The sequence below is a fragment of the Trachemys scripta genome, chromosome 13, assembly GCF_013100865.1.
Source record: "Trachemys scripta elegans isolate TJP31775 chromosome 13, CAS_Tse_1.0, whole genome shotgun sequence".
Taxonomy (NCBI): domain Eukaryota; kingdom Metazoa; phylum Chordata; order Testudines; family Emydidae; genus Trachemys; species Trachemys scripta.
In genome coordinates, this window is record NC_048310.1 from 21,913,122 (window position 1) to 21,929,599 (window position 16,478).

Consider the following 16,478-nt stretch of genomic DNA (forward strand, 5'->3'; position numbering starts at 1 on the left):
ACTGAACTAGTCCATTGAAATGGGCATACCTGTATTAGTGTATCTGTACACTAGGACCATGCTTCAGTGACAAACATGGCAAGAGTTCCTTCGCTACAAACGGGTCTGTGGTTAGTGGGCAGTGCGATCGAGGTCTGCTGTACCAACTGTCTGTGCAGAGCTGGGACAGCACACAGAGAAAACACACATGCAGCCAAACATCTAACAACATCTTACCACACTAAGCAGTTTCACTCTTCTGATATGTAAGGAAATGGCCTAAACTAAATTTAAGTAAATTCAGTAGCATCTTAAACCCATCTAATGGAAGATCCTCCTTTAGTAATAATGAGATGGTTAATGTTGAGAAAGATGGGGAGCAAACTTAAAGAGCACTTTAAACAGTTTACCAGTATACCCTACAACTGCAGACTAAAGCCCTGATATCACATGAGATTCAAATTGTACTGGGTTTTCACCTCTTACTTATTTACAATGAAAAAGTAGACATTATTACTGCAAAAGCCAGTTTGCTCTCTGAAAGGAGTCAAATCGTTTTTTTAAACAAATAGGCTTTTCTATTAACTTCTCACTGCACTAAAATTAAATGGTTGGGTTTTTTTTAAACATGAAGAGTTGCACAGAGGTATCACCTTCGTAGAAGCTAAGCACGATAGCCTACAATAGAGTGCCATTTTAAATAAGGAAGTTGGTAATGTAGACTGCAAGTTAAAAATACAAAATTGACAAACACTAGCTGTAGTAATCAAAGTTTTTACAATATTCACACAGATGGAAACAGTCACTACTGCTCATACTTTTTTAAACAAAATTTTAATCAGTTCCAAACCGTTACAGTTGGAATAGTGTACACTGTTGCTCTTAAATGAAAGCAGAAAACGGCTCTCCTCTGGTAGTGAAGTCTCTCCCCTTTTCACTTCCATCTTATCACACAAGATGTAACAGTATTTGTACCACAAATTTTCAAATAAGACGACAACACAGGGTCAGTTTTACTTTATGCATGCAAGTCACATGGAATTTAGAGCAGGTGCCTTTCCTTTTTTGACAAAAATAAACTCCAACCATTTAATTAAATAGGAGAATAAAGAACATGGTGTTACCAACTATCTGAATAGAGTTGTATTACATTAGTTATCCAATTAAGTTTCAGTCACAACTGAATATCCACTCTACTCAACTTTTTAACCTCATTCTGCAGAGACAGAGACAACTTGACAGTTTCCAGAAGAAACTGATTCAATCAAACTATATGCTATGTACAATTTCATCCAGCAGACTACATAAGATGTCCTCTCAAAGAACCACCTCTCTTCTCACCAACTCGTTCAGCAGCTGTTCTATTCTGCAGACTCCAACAAAAGGTTCCACCGGCCATAGTCTGAGAACCAGTGAGGTATTGTATAACCCCTCAACTAAAGGATATCTTGTTTCTGTATCAACTGTTGTGACAGAGAGAGTTGTCATTCTTTCAGCTCCCACAGGCTCTGGGTGTTTGCAACCGAAGACACTTTTACTGCCCTCCCAAGACCTCTCTTATGGTAGCAAGAACTTACGGAGTGGCAGGTGCTGATAGCATAACTTACATGCTGAGTAGGACAAAGGAAAGTTCATGCTAAGAACATGGTGGGAAAATCCATACCACACAGGCCTCTTTAATACTACAAAAAGTTAAGCTATAAAAACCCTTCTCAAATTTTGTTTTACAGAACACGAGTTCATTTATTTATTGACCTTTATCAAAAAAAAATGCAGAAAGCAAATACATTTAAATATTTTGTCAGAACTTTCAATTTGCCTATACTTTGTTTTCTTTGCCTTTTTCCAGGCAGTTAAGCAATCTTACAGTAGCATTTAATCATCATCATCCTCTTCATCAGAATCCAGTACTTTTCTTCTGTTGAACTAGAAACAAACACAGTAAATTCAGTTTACAGCAACTCCTTCCAGCTTCAAAGATTCAAGACTCAAGTTAATCACTAAGGGCAAAGTTCTCAATGCTTATCCAAGTTAGTAGTCCACATAGGTGCTGTGTGGATGGAATCTAGAATCCAATCCTTCCCTTCCCCGGCATGGCAACATAGAGAAAGGGCTGTGGGCAACCAGTCTATGGTAACTTATAGAATTGTAGCCGCTACAGCCCGTTGCTCCCTGTAAAAATATTTGTGACCAGTGGACCTATGTGGTTTGCAGGCCCTACAACCCCAGCCCACAAACCTTCCTCCTGAAACTCAGCTCCAAGGTACAAGGTTACAGTCCCCAATACAATATTTCTAAAGCCTGAATTTATCCTATAGAATTATTATGGTTTTGGTGAGTTTTGGCCTTGCTACACATTTAGAAGAGGGAATTTTTACCTAAGTGTTTAAATAGCCTGTCACAACCTTCCAGAACCTCTTATTAGTGCAGAAGTAATGCAGATTCACAGTGAGCATCACCAAGGGTGTAGACAATAGGAAAAATAGCAAGCACTAAAATATTGTCGAACTTCTGTGGTCAAAAGCTACTTTCATAGTTGAGTACTCGGTTACTTTAGTAACTATTCAGGATGGATAAAATTCTATGATATAAATCAAAATTAGACTTAATTTAATACTCTAAAACCTAGTAAAATTAAATTTGAAATTAACCTACATTAAGGGCTAAACTTACCTATTAATCATTACAAAAATAATTCAAGCAGTACATGTTTGCTGCCAAAGATTTAAAGAAAGTCAATCATCTGAACTGGTCACTGGCTAAGCACATGGAACCAAAGTTTGAAATCCGGAATCAGCTTTTAAAAGCAGTAGCCTCTTCTGCAGGTGCAGAGAGAATATTTTCTTTCAGTTTATTCCACTAATTCAATTCAATGACTAGCTAATGCAAAGTTGAAAAACCACCCAGGAGATGAAAGTAGAGGAATGATATTTTTATTCATAGATTGGAAAAGGAAAACCGAGGTATGAGAAGATCTACCAGTTCTAAAATCTTGAAGGCATGCTGGCCAGCTATAAACTACAGATATTTCCTTTGTTTAAAGAATCACTTTTAAATGCAAAACATGTTTTAATAAACTTATGTATTCTGTGCATTCAAGGAAGCTTTATTTAACTAAAAAAAATCTGAAAATGTTTGTGCAACTGATTGAATTCCACTTTTCATCCAAATGCAACCTGACAAGTCATGAGTAAAAAATGATCTAGTAAATAAATGCATGGACTATTGTCTAACAAAAATGTAAAATTAAGACTCTAAATGTATATTTAAGCAGTTATGTAGCTTAAACATACAAATAGTGTATCCTCCTGAAATAGCATGAAATATGTGCAGCAACTATTGTTGGCCCTAGCCTTTTATTTTTCTGCATTGTCTGAGAACAGGTTTGAACCAAGTTTACACTGCCTTTGGAAAAAACTTACCTTTACTGTTGTTTTCTTTTCTGTTTGCTGGCTCACTTTTTCAAGTATTTCTATCAACCCTTGTTCTGATACCTAGAAGAGCAGAATAAAAACCACACACTTTATTTGGAGAAGTGGCTTAGGTTCAAATAATTGAATCTAGTATAGTTCTCTTGCTTCCCTTTCCCCATTTGTGTGCTTGCAAAGGTGTTTAATTGACTACTGAGACTAACATACTGTTTAGTGGCTCACATGCCAAAGAGACTGATTACCAATTAGGGCGGTCAATTAATCGCAGTTAATCACATGATTAACTAAAAAAAATTAATCATGATTAAAAAAATTAATCGCGATTAATCGCAGTTTGTCATGCTGTGAAACAATGGAATACAATTGAAGTGTATTGAATATTTTTCTACATTTTCAAATATATTTATTTCAATTACAACAGAATACAAAGTGTACAGTGCTCACTTTATATTTTTATTATAGATATTTGCACTATAAAAGTAATACTATTTTTAATTCACCTAATTCAAGTACTGTAGTGCAATCTCGATCATGAAAGTGCAATTTATAAATGTAGATTGTTTGAGTGCAGTTAAGTAACAAACAATGTAAAACTTTAGAGCTTACAAGTCCACTCAGTCCTACTTCTTGTTCAGCCATCACTAAGACAAACAAGTTTGTTTACATTTACCGAAGATAATGCTGCCTGATAATATCTTAATTACAGTGTCACCTGAAAGTGAGAACAGGCATTCAAATGGCACTGTTGTAGCTGGCATTGCAAGATATTTACGTGCCAGATGTGCTAAAGATTCATATGCCTCTTCATGCTTCAGCGTTCGTTCCAGAGGACATGCTTCCAAGCTGATGACGCTTGTTAAAAGAGAATGCATTAATTAAATTAGTGACTGAACTCCTTGAGGGAGAATTGTATGTCTCCTGCTCTGTTTTACCCGCATTCTGACATATATTTCATGTTATAGCAGTCTCGGATGAGGACCCAGGATATGTTGTTCGTTTTAAGAACACTTTCGCTGCAAATCTGACACAATGCAAAGAAGGTACCAATGTGAAATTTCCAAAGATAGCTACAGCACTCAACCCAAGGTTTAAAAATCTGAAGTGCCTTCCAAAGTCTGAGAGGGATGAAGTGTGGAGCATGCTTTCAGAAGTCTTAAAAGAGCAATGCACTGATGAGGAAACTACAGAACCCAACCCACCTTCTGCTGGTGGCATCTGACTCATGATGAAAATGAACATGCGTCGGTCCACACTGGTTTGGATAGTTACCAAGCAGAACCCGTCATCAGCATGGACACGTCCTCTGGAACGGTGGTTGAAGCATGAAGGGACATATGAATCTTTAGCACATCTAGCATGTAAATATCTTGCGACGCTGGCTACAACAATGCCTAGCGAACGCCTGTTCTCACTTTCAGGTGACATTGTAAACAAGAAGCAGGCTGCATTATCTTCTGTAAATGTAAACGAACTTGTCTGTCTGAGCAATTGGCTGAACAAGAAGTAGGACTGAGTGGACTTGTAGGCGCTAAAATTAATATTTTTAAATGCAGTTTATTTGTACATAATTCTACATTTGTAAGTTCAACTTTCATGATAAAGAGACTGCACTACAGTACTTGTATTAGGTGAATTGAAAAATACTATTTGTTTTTTACAATGCAAATATTTGTAATTAAAAATATAAAATGAGCACTGTGCACTTTGTATTCTGTGTTGTAACTGAAATCAACATTTGAAAATGTAGAAAACATCCACAAATATTTAAATAGATGGTATTCTATTATTGTTTAATAGCGTGGTTAATCATGCGATTAATCACTATTTTTTTTAATTGCACGATCAATTGAGATTAATTTTTTAATCGCTTGACAGCCCTATTACCAATGTGATATTACTGCCACTAGAAGATATTCCTGTAACAAGTTACAATATGGCTCACAGAAAACTGCACCACTTCCGTACCAATGACAGCTATTTTTAAGAACTACTTATCTACAGTACTGTTCTCAAATCTTATTGCCTCAAAAAGCCCTGCTGCAGGAGTCATGGGCCTGGACAGTTATAGATTAAGTGCAATTCCCTCAAGCCCTGTGTTTCATTTACAAGGAGTGTAAAAGTCCTGTGTCCTCTAGGAGTCCCTTAGTTCCCCATCTACCTCCTGAAGCCTTAATTAAAGTTGCTTTCTGGAGTGGGGAGAGGCCTCCCTCAGCACACTGCCCTCCTAAAAATCAGCATTTGTTCTTGCTGCACTATTGAAAGAACAGTGATTTGTGAATTGAACTCTAAGTAACAACCCTAAATGTTTTGGATAATACACTGTAGATTCACGAGGCTATCATCCAACTCAACAAGTGAACCCTGATGGTGAGACACTAGAATGTCCGCTAGTTCATCACAACTACTTACATGATCTTATTCACTAAGGGTAGGTCTACACTACCCGGTAGTTCGGTGGCAAGCAAATCGAACTTCTGGGTTCGACTTATCGCGTCTTGTCTGGACAAGATAAGTCGAACCCAGAAGTGCTCGCCGTCGACTGCGGTACTCCAGCTCAGTGAGAGGAGTACCGCGAAGTCGACGGGGGAGCCTGCCTGCCGTGTCTGGACCGAGGTAAGTTCGAACTAAGGTACTTCGAACTTCAGCTAGCTGAAGTTGCGTACCTTAGTTCGAATTGGGAGGTTAGTGTAGACCTGCCCTTATACTTACAGCTCTAAACATCCAGGGAATATAAACTTCCCTTCCCCAGGATGCTTATGGTACTTTGGGAAGCCACCCAGGTAGCAAAACTGATTAAGGTGATAAAACTGTATTGTGTTTTCATATTTGAGGTGAAGCTTAAGGTAGCCCCTGTCTTTGTGGAAGCTGGTATAATGTGGATTAGCTGTCAGCACCTGCAACTCTGGAACTCCCCAGCTGAGCCAATGGCCTCTGTGAAGGCAATGTCACAAAGGAGAACAAATGCTTTCAATTACAAGACTGACAGTCTTCCTAGGCATTAAACTGCACTTCTTCACTCCAGAATAGCACGTCAGTTTAAGACAGCTAAATCAAATATTTTTAAAAACGTATGGACAGTGTTTACACACAAATGTACATAGATACATACACACACAGCTTAAGGATTTGAGAATCATTCATATACATGCTGTAACTCACACCTTAGCATGTTATACAAAATGTTGTACACTTCAGTGTTAAATTTCTCAGTTTGTTTCATTGGGTACACTTGGTTTGAAAGTGACCAGGCAAACAAGAGCTAGAGTAACATAAGAAATTTAACTTACCTTCCCACCTAGCTGTCCAAATCTTGCCATCTGTATAAGGTAATTCTCTACAGCTTTTGCCTTTTCTGGCTTCACAAGTGCTAAATTGCTTACTGCAACAAAAATGGGTACTGTTCATTTTTGTATTTTACCTCCATCTACTATACAAAGAAGTGAATGAGGTACTGTACAATTTATCTACTAAACAACAGAAGTTGTACTGTACAATTTAGTCCTAAATTCATGCTAGGATATGAAAGAACCATGAATTGAAGGGAATAGTTTTAATTTATACAAAACATTCTACAAATATGCTCCTTCTAAAGATTTGTTAGGGGGTTCAAATCTCTTACTACCTACAACAAGACAACCCTACATACTTACCGGTGTTTCACCCTGCCTACTAAACTTAATGCTGCAGATCACTAGTAGCAAGGCCACATTGCTCTACCAAGTACCACCTCCATTTTTAATACATACAAATTAAAATCTCAAAATCAGGTTATGGGAAATTGGCAATGGACAAAAATGCCTTTCACTCCTAGGTACTGGTTCAAATCGAAATTAGATCAGTTGTGACCAATTTGTTATCACTTTAGATAGATGGTCTTTGGCATACAAATAAGTTGGTAGTCACACTCACAGCTGATCTACACTACAGGTCGACATAAGGCCACACTACAGCCTTCCTCCCACCAGTGTAAATGCCCTACAACAACATAACTCCACCTCCATGAGAAGCGTAAGGCTTATGTTGGTGTAGTTAGGGCAACAGTATTTGTGTAGACACTGCATCCCTTACATCGGCTGTCTTGTCAATTTCATGGCAAGAAAGTCAAGCAGCTAGAGCCCAGCTGCCCCCCAGCTCCCAGATGGAAGCCAGGGTAAGAAGCCCAAGTGGTGCCTGTTGGGAGCCGGGCAGCCTTGTCACCATTGGAGAAAGCGGAGAGGGCTGCCTAGCAGGAGCCTGTGGGGGAGCCAGGCTCCTGGCAGGGAGCTGCCAGCGAAGCTGAGATACCAGGCTCTCAGCTCCCCACAGTCCCCCTCTTAGATCAGCGGAAGCACTCCTTGTGAGGACGCACACCACCAACCCAAAGAAGGCAGTGTGGACATGTACCACCCAGTAATTACTGTGGTGACTGTAAGTCAACTTAATATAGGTCGATGTAGGTTTGTATAGTAGACAAACTCTCAATTTCCTAATGAGCAAACATCCGTATCACAAAAGCTCATCATGACAACTCTCATCCTTGCATGCAGTCTTGGCAGAGACCCTGATTTATTCTCTCATTCCTAGAGCTGAGCCCCTCTAAATAAGGGTTAAGATACACTGATGGGATGGCATAGGGATGCTGGCACTTCTGCTTACTATGCTTTTCACATATTCTCCCCCTAAACAGAGAAATTCAGTTTAAGCAGGCTATCGATTTGGCACCTTTCACAAGCATCAAATTTACCAATTCCTGCTCCCACTAGAATAAACCACCACATCTGAGGATTTGCTTTTCAGCATATGTGTATCCATGATCAGTTTTTAAAAAATATTAGTGATTTGAAAATCCACAGCATTAGTCTTATTATTTTTCCATCATCAGAGATAAATGCTTTCTTTTATTTAATCTCCTATGCATTCTATTTAAGGCCTTGATTTAGGGAGACATAACACAGTACAAATGAGAATTTTTATTTAATGGCAAAATACATGGATGCTTACATCTGGCACGAGCTGCTTGATCCAGAACTTGAGCTAAAATGCTATTTCTCATCTCTGACTCCCTGTAATGAAAATTCAGTTACACAATAGCACTAAGGTTTCAAGCATCAGACATAGCATCTTGCAAGATGACCAAGTCTGCTGAATACTTTGTATTATCAAAACAAAAACCAAATTATTTTTTTAAGGACTAAAAGTCATTTCATTCAAGTAGGTACAGATGTTAAGTATAACAAATTAACACACAAAAATGAAGAAAATTTAATGTTTATCTGAGGTGTAAGAAAATAATGTTTTTAGCGATTGTAAACAAACAACCCACAACATCCTACAAAATCAAACGAAAGATCTGATCCAGTTCCCACTAACAGGTGCAGGTTCTAAATAATTTAGGGCCCAATTCCAAGCATCTCAGGCAAAATTCCCAAATTTTGCTTAAGCGAAAGATAAAACCCTTTGACTTATTAGCAGCTGATTTACTGGCTGTTCTATAACAAAATAAACCAGTTTAGTGTTTCAAGGAACTGTAATTAATGTTTAAAAACAAACTGATAGAAATTCAAAACCACTAGACTATGAACATGCTACCTAAAATCAACAGCTCACAATCATACCTCTGTTTGGCTTCTTGTTGCGCTGGATCACCAGAAGGATCCTGAAAGACAAGAATGACAGAAGACACTTTAGCAATCCCTTTAGAAAACACTCCATGCAGGATGTCAGATTTTAGTATTTCACTGGAATTTAAAATAAGCTGGCTAAAGCAAAATTATCTACCTGACCATGGTTAAGAGAGGCCAGGTGGGTGAGGGAATATCTTTTATTGGACCAACTTCTGTTGGTGAGAGATGCAAATCTTTTGAGCTAAACAGAGCTTTTTCTCAGACCTAAGGAAGAGCTCTGTGTAGCTCAAAAGCTTGTCTCTCTCACCAACAGAAGTTGGTCCAATAAAAAAATATTACCTTACTCACCTTGTCATTCTAATATCCTGGGACCGACAAGCTTGCAACAATACAGCATGACCATAGTTTAGACATTGAGAATGTAAAGTGCCTGCCCTAACAGAGGAGTGATCCATGGTTGTTTGTCCTGGTGGAGCAAACTAGTACCCTAATCCTGAAACTGGGTTCGGCCAGGTAAAGGCAGTTACAGGTTTGGGGCATAATGCCAGCTCTGTGATCTTTGAAGGCAGAAGGGTGAGCTTTCCAACAGCCTGCCGTAGATCACAGCCACTGACATCAAACTACCTAAATTAGGCTTGCAATTAAAGTTGAAATCTTCAAAACTTCCAATTTATGAACAGACTACAAGCAGCAGCAGCAACAGTGGTAACCAGTCTAGAAAGGATTTTGAAAGTGTTGCTTTCTAAACAATTTGTAAAAGTCTATCTTCTCTCCCACTTAACAATTTTGTTTGCAAATTTTCAAAATAAAATGGTGTACACAATACAGGAGCCCTGTTCTATTTTAACAGAATGTTTTATTCAAAGAAAGTGATTTCACAGGTTACATCTCTTCCAGTTCTATTCCCACCCTATTAATTTCTTAGAAGAAAGTTATTAAACACAGATTAATGGAAGGGGAAGAAGAGTCCCACCCCTAATCACTTCATAACAGACATGTGATTAAAGTACAAAGCAGATTTCCATTAGTTGTACTGTACATGAATAGTTCCTTTCGCCATCCCATTACCCAATTTGGTATTTATAGTCTCCCAAGTATTTCAAAGACAATGATGTGTAGGTATTCTATAACTCAACAGTATCTTAAAACTCTTCGAGCAATGCAGGTTTGCTTCCATTTACTCTTTTAATTCATTCAATACATCAGTTCTGAAAAACAATGACTGGCCTTTCAGAAAACCGAGGGAACCGTGCAGCATATCTGCTGGTGGTGAAAGAAGAGACAGGTACTGTTTGGGCACGTGGTGGAGGACCAAGGCAACAGGAATTGAAATAGGGTGGGGAACTGCCCATATGAGGAGCTTCTTCTTGGAGTCTGAGGAGGGGAATAGGGGTTGCTGGTGTTTGTTGGAAGTGATGAGGGGTGGGGCAGAGAGCCGCATGGGCCCTGAAGGAGAGGGGGAGGCTGGCAAAGGATCATCTGGGTTACAAGGCCTGGGCATCAGGTGTCTGGAGAAGTTGTCTGGTCTCTGGGAAGGCAGATAAGGTGTGGAGGGAGTGGTCTGGGCCCAGGATGTATGGCTGGGCTAAGGGGACCACCTCTGTTAGATGAAAATAACAGATGCTTTATTTTAAAGGACATTTTAGGGAAACACCACTTCCCTTAGCCTACCTAGTATTTTTTTCTCCCAAGTGTACTTTTCTACTTCTCTCATGTACACGATTCAATTATCATAAAATTCAATTTAATGTTTAAAATGGGAAGCCAAGGGGCTTTATTTCAAGTAAGGGACAGCTAGCCACCCTACTGGGCCCTGGGAAGGGGGGGCTAAGGGGTGCTTGGGGGCCCAGTGAAGGGGGCTGTCAGGGCTAGCGGAGGGGACTGAAGAGGGGTGTCGAGGGAGCTGTCAAGGCCCTGGGGAGCGGGGAGCTGAGAGGAGTTGCCAAGGCCGTGGGGTATAGGAGGGGCTGAGGAGGTGGCGGTGGGGGCTGTCGGGTCCCCGGGGAGGGGGGAGGAAGCTGAGGAGGGGGCGGTGGGGGCTGTCGGGTCCCCGGGGAGGGGGGAGGAAGCTGAGGAGGGGGCGGTGGGGGCCGTCGGGTCCCCGGGAAGGGGGGAGGAAGCTGAGGAGGGGGCGGTGGGGGCCGTCGGGTCCCCGGGGAGGGGGCAGAATGGGGCTGTCGGAACCTGGAGGGGGGTCCCCGGAACCTGGGGGCTGAGGAGATAGCGGTGGGGGGGGCTAGTCCAGGGTGGGGTGTCCACGAGCGGTGCCAGCCGCTTACCCCATGCTTAGCCTGCAGCTCAGTCAGCCGCTGCTTGCGAAGCGCCTCCAGCTCCTCGTCCGCCATGGTTCGGGGTGACGAGGGGGGCGGGACAACGCGAGATAACCGGCGGGGCCGTGCACCGCACAGTGCGCATGCGCCCCGGTCCCAGACCCCGCCAATCCATTGCCGAGAGCCCTGTCAGGCTGTCGGCCGAGAGCCGGTGGGATGAGGGAATTGGGCGGGGAATGGGCGCTGAGGGGAGGCGCTGGCAGGACCTGGCGCAGCGAGATGTTAGGGTGTGAGCGGGTAGGACCAGCTTCCTACATCCCCCACCTCAGGCTGCTGGCCGGGGACTCCCACATCTCGGACCGTCGTCACGGCCCTGGGCGCCGCGGGGCCCAGGTGCGCGTTACCGGGTCTGGCCCATCCCCTCCTGCCCTGCGTGCGGCCGCCCCTTCAAACTTCTCCCCACGCCTCGCAGCCCAGCACGGCTCTGCCCCTCGCCTAGCGGCTTCCTGGCCCTACCCCCGCTCTCCCTCCCAGCCACGCCGGCGGGCAGCGGCAAAGGGCAGCGCTCTGTGCCGGTTGGGGACACCCTCTGCACGGCGTCATCTTCCCCGGGCCCGAGGAGCTGGCTGTGTTGCTAGATTCCGCCAAGGGAGTGGTGCCTAGTGGCTGCGCCGTGCCGGAGCTGGCCCTCTCAATGCCGCAGTGGTGCAGATTGCACTGGCTGGCTCCTTGCATCCGTTGTTCTGACTGATATACAGCCAGTATGTGGTTTGCGATATCCAGCGAATTTGGTATGTCTGTATTAGAGAAATCGTTGTCTGTGTGTCCCTGAGCTGACTGAAAGGCACCTTGCAGCCGCTTGCAGAAGGGCTTTGGTGAATTCATAGGGAGACCCTAAGTGGATGAAGTTACCCCTGTCATTTATAGGAGCAAGCCTCACAGTCACAATTAGTCTCCATCCTCAGAACTGTCAACTGTGACAGCTGGTAGCTCGCTCAGCTGATTAACTTCCTTATTTTGATGGCTGAGTCACCCCTCTGTCCCACCAGTATTGCCCCCCTTTAGAGTCCCTTACCACGTCAGAAATGCTCTCCCTGAGCCTCACTTCCACAACTGTGGATCACTGGCTGACACTGCATGCTCCCACAGGACATGATTCACCTCACATACACACACACAGCCCCTATTATGCCCACTCTGGCCATGGAACTCTACATCCATCTTTGGACTGCTGCAGATACTGTATCTCAGCACCCAGTGGAGGGTAGGAAGAACTAAGCTGGTAGCTTTGCTCCTAACAGCCCCTCAACTACTAGCTGCTTCTCTTCCTCCTGACCCAATAAGCCATGGAAAGCTGATAAATATACCAGCCCTCACTTGAACTGGTATAAGGTAGCACTTATACCAATTCAGAGTGGCTATTATGGACACACTCCACCTGGTGGTGTTGTAATCAGTGCTACACAAAACACAAGTCATGATGCCTGACATAGAGATCTCTAATTTGGCAAGAGCCCTGTCTACACTGCCACTTTACAGCACTGAAACTTGCAGCGCTTGGGGTGTTTTTTCACACTCCTGAGTGGGAAAGTTGCAGCGCTGTAAAGTGCCAGTGTAGACCAGCCCTAATTTGGGAGTTATCATGGTCCAAATGCAGACCATATTTGGCACTAGATGTTATTCCATCTGAGATACCAGTTATCAAACAGGCAGCTCTTCAGGGACTGAAAGTGCTACAACTTTTAAAGATTACTATTTCTATAGAAATTCAGGGGGTAATAATAAACAAAAATCAGTTATAAAAGGCATCAAATTACTTGCTTTTTGGTGCTTTGAACTAAAAATTCCTGCAGTGGGGGGGAAAGCAATTAGTGGAGATTTTTTCGTTTGTTCCATTTCTTTGTAATTGTTACAGCAGGAGGGGCAATTCAGTAGCTCATTATGACTAGCTGTGAAGGAGGAGAGAGGGAAAGGGAGAAAAAGCTTTGATTTTTCCTTTAGTGAAGCTGGAGTCACTCATTCACATTTCTAACCTGCACAAGACCTGAAGTCCTGTGTCCATCCTCAGAGTCAGCTCAGTATGTACTGTTGATTTCCTATTGGGCCTGCTCTTGCTTCTTTGAATTTAAAACAAAAGTGTTATCAGGAGGGCACATTTCTGCTGATGATTTTGAGGAAGCTTTATTATCATTATGCTAACAGCAGAGGGAGCCCTAGCTCTACTAAAGCTCCTTTGTTGATCATTAAAATACAAAGCAACAAACACAATAATTGTTGTTGTTTTTTTGCTGTGCAGTATGTCCTCGCAGATGAAGCTTTAATCTATATCGTACATCTCTGTTGCTGTAAATTCATGCTCCATTATACCACCATATGCTTTGATTCACTCAGAGGAAGCTGCGGCAATCCTAACATTTTGTTTTGGCTTCATAGCTGTTTATACTGCATGTTTGATTGCATATTGTTTTCTCACACACTTAAAGGTTATGTCTTAATAAGTTGTTTTAAACAAGTTTATTAGCAATGAGCCTGCAGTTGATGAGTTTTTATGTCATGAGAAGGTATCATTGCAATTACTGACAATTACACTATGAGTTTCGAGAGACAGAAGGAGAGTTTAGCCCATTAAAAAGAATCTGGAGGCATGAAGCACAGTGTTTTGGTTTTTATCTCGTTGTATTTTATCTCTTGGAGTATTAGAAATAGGATGAAATTTAATAGTAAAAAGTGTAAGGTTATGCACTTGGGGACGAATAATAACAATTTTAGTTACAAGATGGGGACGCATTGGTTAGAAGTAACGGAAGAGGAGAAGGACCTAGGGGTCCTTGTGGACCGCAGGATGACTATGAGTCGGCAATGTGACGTGGCGGTGAAAAAAGCCAATGCGGTCTTGGGATGTATTAGGCGAGGTATATCTAGTAGAGATAGGGAGGTCCTGCTTCCGTTGTATAAGGCGCTGGTGAGACCTCATTTGGAGTACTGTGTGCAGTTCTGGTCTCCAATGTTTAAAAAAGATGAACTCAAACTGGAACGGGTGCAGAGAAGGGCGACTAAGATGATCAGAGGAATGGAAAACCTGTCGTATGAAAAGAGATTAGAGGAGCTTGGGTTGTTTAGTCTGACAAAGCGAAGGCTGAGGGGGGATATGATTGCTATCTTTAAATATATCAGAGGGGTTAATACAAGGGAGGGAGAGGAATTATTCCAGTTTAGTACTAATGTGGACACGAGAACGAATGGATACAAACTGGCCGGGGGAAAGTTTAGGCTAGAAATTAGACGAAGGTTTCTGACCATCAGAGGGGTGAAATATTGGAACGGCCTTCCGAGGGAAACGGTAGGGGCGACGGACCTGTCTGGTTTTAAGATTAAGTTGGATAAGTTTATGGAGGGAATGGTTTAATGATAAAACATAGTAGCCAAGGAAAACCAAGCAATGGTACATGAACAACATAATGGCCAACAAGGGTCAGGCTAGAGACTCTTGCCTATATGCTCGGGGTATTACTGATCGCCATATTTGGGGTCGGGAAGGAATTTTCCTCCAGGGTAGATTGGCCGAGCCTCTGGAGGTTTTTCGCCTTCCTCCGCAGCATGGGGCAGGGATCACTAGCAGGAGGGTCTCAGCCGATTGAAATCACTAAAACACAGGACTGGGGACTTCAACGGTAGAGTACAGGGAAGGGTCTTGCGGCCTGCAGCATGCAGGGGGTCAGACCAGATGATCATAATGGTCCCTTCTGACCTTAATGTCTATGAGTCTATGAGTCTAGTCAGCTGTCTATTTGCTTTTTTGTGTATTTTTAGGTAATACATATTGATGCTTCTTTGATGCAAGCTGGACTGTTTCATAGCTGAAAGCATGAAGGTACAGAAGCAGGTTTTTCAGAATGATTCACAGATTGATTGAGCTTCTCCATGATATCTGAATATTTTAGTGGGGGATTTAAATTATTATTAAGTAAATTAGTTCTTTAATCTTTTTACACACAGTAATAGGTCCACAGAGTCTTAAGTACCATTTTTGTAAATGAACAAAGGTGCGGTATTCCTGCTTTTCCAACTGCTCAAAGGTCTAGTTCTAAATCTTTCAGTACATTTTATGATTAACTATGTTTCTCCTACAAATGGTCACTAATATATCCAGCCTAAATTTTCAAAAGTAACTAATGATTTTGAATGCCTCTGTTTTTGTGTGTTCAACCTTAGGGATCTTAAAAAGCCCTGTTTTTAGAGGCTGGGTGCTCTGCTCTTTCTGGAAATCAGGCCCCTTGAAGATGGTTCAAGTGGAGCACCCCAAAATTGAGTGACTTTTTTAAACATTTAGGCCTAATTGCTTTTGAACAGAGGAATCAAAAGGAAGAATATGGAATGTGTCATAGTTGTCACAGAAATGAAACAACATTTTGCGTATGTTGCGTGCTAGACTAAACATAAAGTCAGATTTCACACTCAGGTACATAGGTACAACTGTAAGTAAAGTCAGTGGGAGTTGCACCTATGTAACTCTGGATGTAATTTGATTCACAAAGAGCATGCATGTGTAACACTGACAGACCCTGGTGGTTGTGGGCCAGGATCAAACCTGGCATCTCTGGAGCTTAATGCATGAGCCTCTACTGCATGAGCTAAAAGAAACATCTCCCTTAGCCAAGGCTGCAGCAGACTCTTCAATCTCTAGCTGGTCTAGGTGTCACACCAACCAGGCATGGGTTATATACTTCCCTTAGCTGAGGAAGCGTATCCCTAGCTTCAGAGACTTTCTAGTTGATATTCAGGGCCGGCTCTAGGCACCAGCAAAACAAGCTGGTGCTTGGGGTGGCACATTTTTAGGGGCGGCATGGCCGGCGCCAGAATGCCGCCCCTAAAAATGTGCCCCGGCCGCCCTAGCTCACCTCCGCTGCTGCTGCCACAGCGCGCGAAATAGCTGATTTGCGCGCTGCTACTCGCCCTCCCTCCCAGGCTCTCAAACCTGGGAGGGAGGGGGAGCAGCGGCGCGCAAATCAGCTGTTTCGCGCGCCGTGGCGGCTCGGGGTCTCCCCCTCCCTCCCAGGCTCTCAAACCTGGGAGGGAGGGGGAGATCCCGAGCGGCCGTTTCGCGCGCCGCTGCTCCCCTTCCCTCCCAGGCTTGGGCTCCTGGCAGGGAGGGGGAGAAGCAGCGCCTGCGCCGCGGCCACTCGGAGTCTCCCCCT

The 16,478-nt window shown here is 42.8% G+C and overlaps 2 protein-coding genes across 2 annotated transcripts in view; one reads left to right on the forward strand and one right to left on the reverse strand.

The window, feature by feature from the left end:
• Positions 1-794: 794 nt before the first annotated feature.
• PDCD5 (programmed cell death 5) lies at positions 795-11,427 on the reverse strand. Its single transcript, XM_034788386.1, has 6 exons — positions 11,293-11,427; positions 9,005-9,045; positions 8,391-8,452; positions 6,698-6,789; positions 3,402-3,473; positions 795-1,905 (listed from the first exon to the last, which is right to left on the reverse strand). The coding sequence occupies exons 1-6, from the start codon at positions 11,356-11,358 to the stop codon at positions 1,855-1,857; spliced, it is 384 nt and encodes a 127-aa protein (XP_034644277.1). The 5' UTR covers positions 11,359-11,427; the 3' UTR covers positions 795-1,854.
• Positions 11,428-11,691: 264 nt separating this feature from the next.
• Positions 11,692-16,478, forward strand: part of LOC117886513 (neural-cadherin-like) — a 146,435-nt gene continuing 141,648 nt past the window's right edge. The window contains exons 1-2 of the mRNA XM_034788385.1: positions 11,692-12,074; positions 15,094-15,154. The gene's annotated coding sequence lies outside the window, so the exon portion shown is untranslated. The remainder of the gene's footprint in view (positions 12,075-15,093; positions 15,155-16,478) is intronic.

Excerpts from the sequence above, each read along its gene's own strand:
- PDCD5 (XM_034788386.1), bottom strand. The coding sequence starts at position 11,358 with ATGGCGGACGAGGAGCTGGAGGCGCTTCGCAAGCAGCGGCTGACTGAG. Across the intron at positions 9,046-11,292 it reads AGCTGCAGGCTAAGCATGGG|GATCCTTCTGGTGATCCAGC; the intron begins GTAAGCGGCTGG and ends CTTGTCTTTCAG. Across the intron at positions 8,453-9,004 it reads CAACAAGAAGCCAAACAGAG|GGAGTCAGAGATGAGAAATA; the intron begins GTATGATTGTGA and ends TTTTCATTACAG.